The following is a 12,722-nucleotide window of genomic DNA, read 5'->3' on the forward strand; positions in this document are numbered from 1 at the left end:
AAAGCAGTGGAAGATGGTCCAAGTCCTTGGGCCCCTGCACCCATGTGGGAGACCCAGAAGAAGCTCCTGGCTCCTGACACAGCTCCGGCCATTGTGCATCTGGGGAGTGAACCAGCAGATGGAAGACCTCTCTCTCTGTCTCTATCTCTCTCTGTAACTCTTTCAAATAAATAAAATAAATCTTTAAAAAAAAACAAATTGAAGAACAAAAACCATATGATTATCTCAAGAGATGTGGAGAAAGCATTTGGCAAAATACAACACACTTTCATGATAAAAACTGTGCAAACTGGGAATAGAAGGAACATTCCTCAACACAATCAAGGCAGTTTATGACAAACCCATGGCCAGCATCCTATTGAATGGGGAAAAGTTGGAAGCATTCACACTGAGATCTGGAACCAGACAGGAACGCCCATTCTCACCATTACCATTCGATATAGTACTGCAAGTTTTAGCCAGAGACAGTAGACAAGAAAAAGAAATCAAAGGGATACAAATTGGGAAGGAGGAAGTCAAACTATCCCTATTTGCAGATGACATGATTTGATATATAGGGGATTCAAAAGACTCCACTAAAAGACTATTGGAACTCATAGAAGAGTTTGGAAGACTAGCAAGATATAAAATCAACTCACAAAAATCAACAGCCTTTGTATACACAGACAATGCAATAGCTAAGAAAGAGCTACTAAGATAGCTACTAAAACTCAAATAACTTGGTTTTTTTATTTTTTATTTTTGACAGGCAGAGTTATACAGTAAGAGAGAGAGACAGAGAGAAAGGTCTTCCTTCCATTGGTTTACCCCCCAAATGGCTGCCACGGCTGGTGCGCTGCACCGATCCGAAGCCTGGAGCCAGGTGCTTCTTCCTGGTCTCCCATGTAGGTGCAGGGCCCAAGCACTTGGGCCATCCTCTACTGCCCTTCTGGGCCACAGCAGAGAGCTGGACTGGAAGAGGAGCAACCGGGACAGAATCTGGCACCCCAACCAGGACTAGAACCCAGGGTGCCGGTGCCGTAGGCAGAGGATTAGCAAAGTGAGCCGCAGCGCTGGCCAACTCAAATACTTTGTAATAAATTTAACCAAGGATGTCAAAGATCTCTATGATGAGAATTATAAAACAATAAAGTAAGACATAGAACATACAAAAAAATGGGAAAATCTTCCATGTTCATAGATTGGAAGAATCAATACTATTAAAATGTCTATTCCTCTGAAATCAATTTACAGATTCAATGTGATACCAATCAAAATACCAAGACATTCTTCTCAAGATATAAGAAAAAATGATGCTGAAATTCAAATGGAAACACTGGAGACTATGAATAGCTAAGCAAATTTTATTTATTTATTCATTTATTTTTATTTTATTTATTTGAGAGGTAGAGTTACAGACAATGAGAGGGAGAGACAGAAAGGTCTTCCTTCTGTTGGTTCACCCCCCTCAGATGGCTGCAGCAGCTGGAGCTACACCGATCTGAAACCAGGAGCCAGGTGCTTCTTCCCAGTCTCCCATGTGGGTACGGGGGCCCAAGGACTTGAGCCATCTTCTACTGCTTTCCCAGGCCACAGCTAAGAGCAGGACTGCAAGAGGAGCAGCCAGGACTACAACTGGCACCCATATGCGATGCCGGCGCCACAGGCGGAGGAATAATCTACTGCGCCACAGCACAAGCCCCAGCTAAAGCAATTTTATACAACAAAAACAAATCCAGAGGCATCACAATATCAGTCTTCAAGAAATAATACAGAGCAGTTATAATCAAAACAGCCTGGTACTGGTACAAAAACAGATGGCTAGATCAATGGAACAGAAAAGAAAAGCCAGAAATCAATTCAACGTATCTTTGACAAAGGAGATAAATCAATCCCTAGAGAACTCACAGTCTCTTCAACAAATGGTGTTGGGAAAACTGGATCTCCACATGCAGAAGTATGAAGCAAGACGCCTACCTTACACAACATACAAAAATCCACTCAAAACGGACTAAAGACCTAAATCTATGACAAGATAACATCAAATTATTACAGAACATTGGGGAAACCTTACAAGACATTGCCACAGGCAAAGAGTGTTTGGAAAAGAACCCAGATGCACAGGCAATCAAAGCCAAAATCGACAAATAGGACTACATCAAATCAAGAAGTTTCTGCACTGCAAAAGAAGCAATCAACAAAGTGAAGAGACAACTGACCGAATGGGAGAAAATATTTGCAAACTATACAACTGATAAAGGATTCATAACCAAAATATACAAGAAGATCAAGAAACTCCACAGCAACAAACAAACAACCCTGTTAAGATATGGACAAAGGACTTAAACAGACATTTTTCAAAAGAGGAAATCCAAAAGGCCAAAGGATACATGAAAAAAATGCTCAGAAACGCTAGCCATCAGCAAAATGCAAATCAAAACCACAATGAGGATTCATCTCACCCCAGTTAGAATGGCTTTAACGTAGAAATAACTAAGCAAATTCTGGAGAGGATGTGGGGAAAAAGGGACACTAACCCACTGTTGGTGGGAATGCAAACTGGTTAAGTCACTATGGAAAGTCAGTCTGGAGATTCCTCAGAAGCCTGAATATAACCCTACCATTCAACACAGCCATCCCACTCCTTGGAATTTACCCAAAGGAAATTAAATTGGCAAACAAAAAAGCCATCTGCACATTAATATTTATTGCAGCTCAATTCACAATAGCTAAGACCTGGAACCAACCCAAATGCCCATCAACAGAAGACTGGATAAAGAAATTAAGGGACATGTACTCTATAGGATACTATACAGCAGTAAAAAAAAATGAAATCCGGTCATTTGCAACAAAAGGGAGGAATCTGGAACACATCATGCTGAGTGAAATAAGCCAGCCCCAGAGGGACAAATATCATATGTTCTCCCTGATCGGTGACAACTAACCGAGCACCAAAAAGGAAACCTGCTGAAGTGAAATGGACACTATGAGAAACAGTGACTTGATCAGCTCTTGTCCTGACTGTTGATGAACAACTTAATACTTTATCCCTTTTAGTATTTTTTTGTCCTACTTAATACTATTGGTTGAACTCTGTAATTAACACACAATTATTCTTAGGTGTTTAAATTTAACTGAAAAGTGATCTCTGTTAAATATAAGAGTGGGAAAAAGAGAGGGAGGAGATGTACAATTTGGGACATGCTCAATCGGACTTGCCCCAAATGGTAGAGTTAGAAACGTGCCAGGGGATTCCAATACAATCCCATCAAGGTGGCGTGTACCAATGCCATCTCACTAGTCCAAGTGATCAATTTCAGTTCACAATTGATCATAATGATAGGTCTAAGAGTCAAAGGGATCACATAAACAAGACTAGTGTCTGCTAATACTAACTGATAGAATCAAAAAGGGAAAAAAAAGATCCAACATGGGAAGTGGGGTACACAGCAGACTCATAGAATGGCAGATGTTCTAAACAGCACTATGGCCTCGGAATCAGCCCTCAAGGCATTTGGATCTGGCTGAAGAGCCCATGAGAGTATTGTAGGCATGGAAAGCCAAGACACTCTGGGAAAAAAAAAAAAGAGGACCTAAATGAAAGATCTCTGCGAGTGAGATCCCAGTGGAAAGAACGGGGCCATCAAAGAAGGAGGTACCTTTCTCTGAAGGGAGGAGAGAACTTCCACTTTGACTATGACCTTGTCTAAATGAGATCAAAGTTGGCGAACTCAAAAGGCTTCCATAGCCTTGGAAACTCATGACTAGAGCCTAGGGTGATAGTAAACCATAAACAAGAGTGTCAAATTTTGTTAAGTCAACAACATGAGTCACTGTACACTTACTCCTCATGTAGGATCTCTGTCCTTTAATGTGTTGTTCAATGTGAATTAATGCTATAACTAGTACTCAAACAGTATTTGGCACTTTGTGTTCTGTGTGGGTGCAAACTGTTGAAAGCTTTACTTAATATATGCTAAATTGATCTTCTGTATATAAAGATAATTGAAAATGAATCTTGATGTGAATGGAATGGGAGAGGGAGGGGGAGTTGGGAGGGTTGCGGGTGGGAGGGAAGTTATGGGGGGGAAAAGCCATTGTAATCCATAAGCTGTTGGTGGGAATGCTGTACTTTGGAAGTTTATATTTACTAAATAAAAGTTAAAAAAAAAAAAGAAAGATAATTAAGTCCCCCCCAGTAAAGTGAAATTATCTTCCAGACACAATGACTCTGAATATCCCTTGTCTGGATATTTGAGGAACAGTTTTTGGTTTTGTATTTGCTTTCTTTTCCTTTCTCCTCCCAAGTGTTGAACTCTAACCTAGAATAGAGTTCATCTACAGTGTATAAAGTTAAATGAAAATAGATCTTAGTAAAAAAAAATACTGGGAACAGGAGAGGGAGGAGGAAGAAGGGTGGGAGTGTGGGTAGGAGGGTGGGGACGTTCGGAAAGATTACTATGTGCCTAAAGTTGTATTTATGAAATGCATGCAAATAAATTTTAAAAAACTATTTAAAAAGACACGGTGTATACAGAGAACTCTCTGTTCCTGGGGAGGGGAGATGAATGTTATATTTTATAGTTCTATTATGTAACCACATTATATAATTCTAACATATAACTATATATTATATAGTTACATATATAGTATTAGACATGTAACATTCTAATACGTAACTATATTATATAGTTATATTAAATAGTTACATACATAGTATTATATATGTAAAGTTCCTCAGAGCACCTGAGAAAGTCTTTGGGCGCTAGACATGTTCATGGCAAAACTTGGGTTCTTCTTGAAAGATAATTAAGTGCCGCCCCACCCCCAACTCAGAAAGACACGAAACAGTCCCGTGTTGCCCGTGTGCAAAACTGGAGGGGCGACACTTCCGGTGTATCCAACGGCCAACTCCTGACCTTTTGACCTCCCCGTCCTATCCTGTTATTCCGGTAGAGCCCCCACCCACTTCTAACGGCTCTCTCACAAGCCCGCCCACTGACGCCAGACTCCTGGTGCGAAGCGCAGCCTCCACAGGCCGCCAGCTCGCTCCTGGTCTGTCCTGAGGACCAAGGCGCCTGACTGCTCTGCTTTCACCATCTTTTTTGCCACACCCCTGCCGCCTGCTGTGCCTGTGCCTGCCATGGCCGCCGCATCCTCAAGAGTGCGCCACAACTACCACCCTGAAAGCGAGGCTGCCGTCAACAGCCACATCCACCTGCTGCTCTACGCCTCCTACGTGGCTCTGTCGATGGCCTTCTACTTCGACCAAGACGACGTGGCGCTGAAGGGCTTCGCCCGCTACTTCCTGAAGCGCTCACAGATCGAGAGGGAGCGCGCGGAGAAGCTGCTGAAGATGCAGAGCCAGCGTGGAGGCCGCATCGTCTTCCAAGACATCGAGAAGCCTGAGCGCAGCGACTGGGAGGGTGGCCTCCAGGCCATGGAAGTTGCCTTCGACCTGGCTATGAGCATCAACCAGAGCCTGCTGGATGTGCACGACGTGGCCACATCCAGAGATGACGCCCACCTCTGCCACTTCCTGGAGACCAACTACCTGGACCAGCAGGTCCAGGACATCAAGGAGCTGGGGAACCACCTGACCAACCTGCATAAGATGGGGACCCAGAACAGGGGTATGACAGAGTACCTCTTTGACAGGCTCACCCTGGGTCAGGACAACAAGGAGAACTGAGCCGAGACTGTCCCCATTGACAGGGGGTGATGTCCTGGACCTGATGGGTGCACTCCTCATTCCACATGCTCACCTCAGTTTCTTCCCTTCAGTTTGAGCACTGTTTACAATAAAGTTATATGGTTCTTGAAGAAATATAGGTGTTTGTTTGATTCTGTGAGTGCAAAACTCTCACCTAGAGAAATAGGGCCAGTCCTCAGGCAGGTTGAAGATGGGTGTCCAAGAGTCTCTACCAATCCCCTCTCTGATCCACAGGCACCTCAGGATATCCATGGGTGGAGGGGAAGATGTTCCATGGGCTCCTGGAAAATGCAACACTCATCTTCCCGTATAAAGTGTACTAATTTGTTAGTTGGGATGAGGTCTTGTGGGCAAAAGTGTGATAGCTGGTCTGGGACCCTGGTGTCTGTGTAGCTAGCGCAATAAACTTGGTGCCCCTGGGGAACACATACATGGAATGGGATTGGAAAGGTATTAAAATTAAGTGTGTCTGCCATTTCACCTAAAACTTTAATTTCTTTTAATTTTTAAAATGACTTATTTATTTGAAAGGCAGACTGAGAGGGAGAGACAGAGAAAGAGATCTTCTATCCAGTGGCTCACTCCCTAGATGGCTACAATGGCTGGGGCTTTGCTAGGCCGAAGCCAGAAGCCTGGAACCATGTCTCCCACGTGGGTGGCAGGGGCCCAGGCACTTGGGTCATCCTCCACTGTCATCCCAGGAGCACCAGCAGCAGGCTGGATTGGCAGTGGAGCAGCCGGGACTGGAACTGGTGCTCATGGTGGCTTAACCTGCTTCACCACTGTGCTAGCTCCTCACTTGAGAAATTTGAGCTCACTAAAAATAAGTAAATGTTGCCAGAGTGCAGGTAGTGTTCAGCCGTGTGGGCTGCCCCCATGCTCACACTGGGTCTGTGGCCTAGCCAGCCTCCCCGGCTCTGCAAGGAGCTGTCCATGGTGCAGTGCATGTGGGCCTAGGCAGCTGGGCCTGCGGGCAGCACTGAGCCACTGTTTCCAGGACAACACAGACCCTGACAGCTGCCCAGTAGTCCTGCACAACTTTGTGCAGCTCCATCCAGACCTGCCACACCTGGAGAGCTCTACACACCAGGAGATGGGCGAGGAGCTGATCAATGGGGGCATCTACTCCATATCCCGGCACAAGGTCCAGCTGCAGCACAGAGCCAGCAAGAGCCAGTGCTGGCTCGGGTGTGAGAACAAGTTGGACTTGAACCTGTATGACACCTGCAAAGTATGTACCGTGAAGGCAGGCAGACTGAAATAGCTGGTGGGGTGTCTGGTGCCCACATTCCAGGGTAGTGGGCTCTCCTAATGCAGTCTTTCTGTGTACCTGCAGAGATTTCACCATTATCCAGCAGGTCTTGAACCTACTTTCAAAAACGTATACTAGATGTGATGCCCTCATGGCCTCTCTAGATATGGATGCATCTTCTGGTACTCCACTGATGATGGCAGATTCCAGGACCAACTTAAAAATGCTACCTCCTCCATCCTAGGCACCTGCTGGACCAGTACTCAGGGGACTTTTGTCAGCCCCCAGAATTTCACTGCCTCACAGAGATGGTGGCCTATGAGCAGTTCTACATGCCTGGCTCAGACCTGAAGCCTCGTGCTCACCTGCTACCGTCCAAACTCAAAGACCAGATCACAGTGAATCCGAACCCCAGGCCCTATCATCAACTGCAATGCTGGCTTTAAAACCAACACCAGAGCCAGCCCCCAGCACCAGCTATTGCAGACAGTCCACAGCCAGCTCCAGAGCTAGAGCCCGGACATGCTTCCGAGCCAGAAGCAGCTCTAGTACCAGTTCTGGAACTACAGCCAGCTTCCAGCACTAGCTTCAGAGCTAGGGGCAGCTCTGTCACAAACTCTGGAGCTGGACAGAGCTCCAGTGCCAGTTCCACCCTCAGAGCCTTTCTGGCCTTCCTCTGTGGCTGCAGCAGACAGGCTGAGTGAAGGGGAACCTCATCTCTCCATCTTCCCTGCAGAGCTGGTGGCAGAGCAGTTTACACTGATAGCTGTGGAGCTGTTCAAGAATGTGGTGCAGTGGCCAGTGCCGTGGCTTAACAGGCTAATCCTCTGCCTTGCGGCACTAGCACACCAGGTTCTAGTCCCGGTCGGGGCGCCGGATTCTATCCCGGTTGCCCCTCTTCCAGGCCAGCTCTCTGCTATGGCCTGGGAAGGCAGTGGAGGATGGCCCAAGTGCTTGGGCCCTGCACCCTCATGGGAGACCAGGAGAAGCACCTGGCTCCTGGCTTCGGATCAGCGAGGTGCTCTGGCCACAGCGGCCATTGGAGGGTAAACCAACGGCAAAAAGGAAGACCTTTCTCTCTCTCTCTCTCTCTCACTATCCACTCTGCCTATCAAAAAAAAAAAAAAAAAAAAAAAAAAAAAAAAAAAAAAGAATGTGGTGCACTGCCACAGCCTAGGCTCCAACTGGTAGCAGTGGAACAAGATGGGCAAGGAGCACCTTGTGCCCACCATGCCCACCACCATCACCCAGTTCAATAGCGTGGCCAACTGCATTATCACTACCTGCCTCAGGGACAAGAGTATGAAGACCTAGGACAGGGCCTGGTTTGTGGAGCTCTGGTTCAAGGTGGCCAGGGAATGTCTCTTCTTTAAAAACTACCTGTCCCTTGGCCGGCGCCGCGGCTCAGTTGGCTAATCCTCCGCCTGCTGCGCAAGCACCCCGGGTTCTAGTCACGGTTGGGGCACCAGATTCTGTCCCGGTTGCTCCTCTTCCAGTCCAGCTCTCTGCTGTGGCCCAGGAACGCAGTGGAGGATGGCCCAAGTGCTTGGGCCCTGCACCCACATGGGAGACCAGGAGGAAGCACCTGGCTCCAGGCTTCGGATCAGCGCAGCATGCTGGCCATAGCAGCCACTTGGGGGGTGAACCAATGGAAAGGAAGACCATTCGCTCTGTCTCTCTCTCTCACTGTCTAATATCTGCCTGTCAAAAAAAATTTTAAAAAAGTAAAAAAAAAAAAAAAAAAAAAAAGAACTACCTGTCCCTCTACACCTCCACCTTGTCTGCAGAGCAATGCTATCTTGAGGAAGACCCTGGAAGCAGTGTCCAGGGATAGTTTGCTGGAGATTTTCTCAGATGAAAACAACCACTCACTAAGCAGAGAGCTATTCATCGAGGAGGTGACCTCTAAGTTTGCTACTATGGAGATGAACCCTAAGAAAGCCCACGGGCAGCAGAAGGAGATGGGTATCATGTAGGGCACTATCCCCTGCCTTGGCATACTCCGAACTTAACCTGGTGATGCTTGATATGGCCATGAAGGGTTACCTTTCTCAGTAGCTGATTAACTTCAATAAGAGAAAGGAGTTGGATTTGATCCTGCACATCAAGCTCCTGCAGTTGGTTTACAACAACTATAGCATTCATTACATTGGATGAGTATTTCCTGGTTCTGGGCCATGGCATGTCTCAGTGCGGCTGAGAGTCACAACTTGTCAGGCATGCCGGAGCCCCTGCCTTAGTCAGCCAGCAACCCCCTCAAGGCCAAGAAGAGCCCTGCCATCATTAAGTGCTGAAGTCACTGACAGGCGAACAGCATAGAGCTCAGCACATGTGGCAGCTGCCACTCCAGCTCTCGTGACCAGTTCAGATGCAGGCCCTGTCAGCAGCAGCAACATGGCTGATGCTCTCAGCATGCACACAGCAAGTCTCCAGCTCTGATGTGGAGGAGATCAACACGAGCTTTCTCTTGGACACTCAAGAGAAGACGTTCTGGGAGTCAACCTCCCAGTCATCCCCAGAGACCTGTGGCTTCAGCCCAGCCTCCAGTAGCACCTCTGCCTTGTCAGCCTCCAGCCAGCCTGTGCCCAACACATGCATAATATCCCATCATTACGGCTTTTGAACTGCAGGAAAAACGTTGCTTATTCAGGAAAGTATTATTTTCACTTTTAATAAGTAAAAAAAAGAAAAGGTGTACTAGACACAGAAATTGACACCCCCCACCCCCACACATAGATTGCCTTTAACAAATCAGAAATTGTTGGGAATTCTTGGAGGATAGGAAAAGAGGACGCTATCAGATTGGTTAATTCAGAAAACTTAAAAATATCTGCCATAGACAACTAGAGCACATTCAGAGAAACTTCAAGGTTAGAGTCAAGAAATTCCAAGCAAAGCAGAAAGGGCAACTCTGAGATAGCTATTATGGATACATACATACATACATACATATATATAAATATATTTAAAATATGATCTAGCCTGAAATTTATTCATTCTGTCTATAGCCTCTGCTCCTGCTCTGACACTTTCTGGCTCTTGCTTACACTGGGCAGTAAGCACAGGTGCTATTTCACCTCCTTTTATCTCCTAAAGCTACACTTGATGATAGTAAATTATGTGACTAGGAAGAGAAGCCAAATGAGAACAAATGTTGAAAAAACTGGAGAACTCTCCCACAGATCTGGCAGTGTATCAAAACAGAAGCACATGCATGCCAGAAGGCAAGACTCTTTGATGTCAGAAATGCCATGATTTTATGTGGGTGCAAACAGTTGAAATCTTTATACTAAATTGATCTTCTGTATATAAAGAGAATTGAAAATGAATCTTGATGCAAATGGAAGGGGAGAGGGAGCGGGAGAGGGGAGGGTTGCGGGTGGGAGGGAAGTTATGGGAGGGGGAAGCCATTGTAATCCATAAGCTGTACACTGGAAATTTATATTCATTAAATAAAAGTTAAAAAAAAATAAAATTAAAATAAATAAATAAATAAAAAACCTTACACAGTAAAAAAAAAAAAAAAAAAGCCATGATTTCATCACCTGAGATGGCTCCTAACCCACCTGAAAACTCCATGCTATGTATCCCCAAAGCAGAAGACCACTTCCTAATTCATGAGAATTTATTCATGAGAAGCCTACACGTGAAAGGTACATCTCCTCTGTGGACCAGATCCAAGCTGATCACCTAGAATATTCCACTAAGTGTTTTTTTTTTTTTTTGACAGGCAGAGTGGACAGTGAGTGAGAGAGAGAGAGAGACAGAGAGAAAGGTCTTCCTTTACCGTTGGTTTCCCCCCCAATGGCCGCTGCAGCCGGCTCACCGCGCTGATCCAAAGCCAGGAGCCAGGTGCTTCTCCTGGTCTCCCATGGGGTGCAGGGCCCAAGGACCTGGGCCATCCTCCACTGCACTCCCGGGCCACAGCAGAGAGCTGGCCTGGAAGAGGGGCAACCGGGACAGAATCCGGCGCCACGACCGGGACTAGAACCCGGGGTGCCGGCGCCGCAGGCGGAGGATTATCCTATTGAGCCGCGTGCCGGCCTCCACTTAGTGCTTTATTCCAAATAGGAATCAGCAAATGTTTGACCCGTATTTTAGGAAAGCAGGGATTGTGATGAACAGAACTAATTCTGGAGGGCAAAATAGATACAACACAGGAAAACAGCAGAGAAATTCACTATAAAATTCACATTCCCAGAATGTTAAAAAAGGAAACAGATTTATAAATCGTGAAAAGGCTGTTTCTTGGTAGGACCTTGGACACGGGTAATTTTACTGCAAAATTAAAAACTGAGTGGATGTCAAACAGTACAGTGTTACCCGGATGGGATGCAACAGGGGCGACACTTCCTGTCTTTGCCTGCCAACTAGTGACCTTTGACCTCGCCACCGGTTCCCCGCCCTCCCTGGAGAGCCGTTAACAGTCACTTTTGAACAGCCTGCTTTGTGGCTCAAAAGTCCTATAACCAACGCGAGGCCCAGGGAGCAGCCTCTGCCCGTCGCCCCTCTTGCCCAAGTTGGGGACACACCCGAAGACACCAACAGTGTTGACGTCTCTGCTTCCTGCTTCACAGCACTGTCGCCACCCGCGCCCGCCATGGCCGACGCAACGCCCTCACAAGTGCGCCAGAACTACCATCCCGAATGCGAGGCCGCTGTCAACGACCACATCCACGTGCAGCTCTACGCCTCCTACGTGGCTCTGTCCTTGGCCTTCTACTTCGATCGCGACGACGTGGCACTGAAGGACCTTGCTGGCTACTTCCTGAAGCGCTCACAGATCGAGAGGGAGCGCGCAGAGAAGCTGATGAGGATGCAGAACCAGCGCGGAGGCCGCAACGTCTTCCCCAGCATCCACAAGCCCGACCGCTATGACAAGGAGAGCGCCCTCGAGGCCATGGAGAACGCCGTCTTCCTGGCCAAGTGCATCAACCAGAGCCTCCTGGATCTGCACGAGCTGGCCACCAGCATGGGTGACGTCCACCTCTGCTACTTCCTGGAGACCCACTATATGCAGCAGCAAGTCCAGGACATTGAGGAGCTGGGGGGCTACTTGACCAACCTACGCGAAATGGGGGCGCCAAACGTCAGCACGGTGGAGTACCTCTTTGAAAAGCTCATGCTGGACCAGGGCGACAAGGAGAACTGAGCCAAAGGTGTTCCCACTACCTCGCAGAGATGCTCCAGGGCCCAATGAGTGCATTGCACTGCCCACAGGTTCACCTTAGTTTCTTCCCTTCAGTTTGAACATTATTTTCAATAAAGTTACATGGTTCTTGAAGAAATACAGATTTTTGTTTGATAAGTGTGTGCAAAACTCTCACCCTTAAGAACAGGGCCAATTCCCAGGAAGGTTTACCAAGGGTGGCCAGGATCTGACCCTTGGCCCTGCCCGCCCCCCCCCCCCTTTCTTCCCCTTGCCCAATCCACAAGCAGGTCAAGATCTCCACAGGTAGAGGGGAAAGAAAGGAATCCATGGGCTCCTGAATAACACAACTTGGGGGGGGGAGGGGAATGATGGAGGAGGGGGAAGGGAGAAGTGGGGCAGGGGGAGGAGGTGGGCAGGGAGAGGAGGAGCAGGAGTAGGGGGAGGAGAAGGGGTAGGAGTGGGAGGAGGAGGAGAAGGAGAGGGAGAAGAGGGAGGATGGGGGAGAAGGAGGGGGAAGGGAGAGGAGGAGGGGTAGGAGGGGCAGAGGGGGAAAGGGGGAGGAGAAGGTGGGGAGGAGGAGAGGGAAGGGGAGGAAGAGGAGAAGGAAGGGGGAGGGGAGAAGAGAA

At 47.4% G+C, this 12,722-nt stretch overlaps 2 protein-coding genes and 1 pseudogene across 2 annotated transcripts; all 3 read left to right on the forward strand.

Moving 5' to 3' along the window:
- The first annotated feature begins 5,122 nt into the window (after positions 1-5,122).
- LOC133753283 (ferritin heavy chain-like) lies at positions 5,123-5,671 on the forward strand. Its single transcript, XM_062183795.1, has one exon. It carries the CDS (start codon positions 5,123-5,125, stop codon positions 5,669-5,671), a length of 549 nt encoding a protein of 182 aa, XP_062039779.1.
- A 954-nt stretch (positions 5,672-6,625) lies between these two features.
- LOC133753651 (ral guanine nucleotide dissociation stimulator-like) lies at positions 6,626-9,567 on the forward strand (annotated as a pseudogene).
- A 1,977-nt stretch (positions 9,568-11,544) lies between these two features.
- On the forward strand, positions 11,545-12,096 carry LOC133753652 (ferritin heavy chain-like). Its single transcript, XM_062184350.1, has one exon. The coding sequence runs from the start codon at positions 11,545-11,547 to the stop codon at positions 12,094-12,096; it is 552 nt and encodes a 183-aa protein (XP_062040334.1).
- Positions 12,097-12,722: the final 626 nt, after the last annotated feature.

This window comes from Lepus europaeus, chromosome X (genome assembly GCF_033115175.1).
Source record: "Lepus europaeus isolate LE1 chromosome X, mLepTim1.pri, whole genome shotgun sequence".
Classification (NCBI taxonomy): domain Eukaryota; kingdom Metazoa; phylum Chordata; class Mammalia; order Lagomorpha; family Leporidae; genus Lepus; species Lepus europaeus.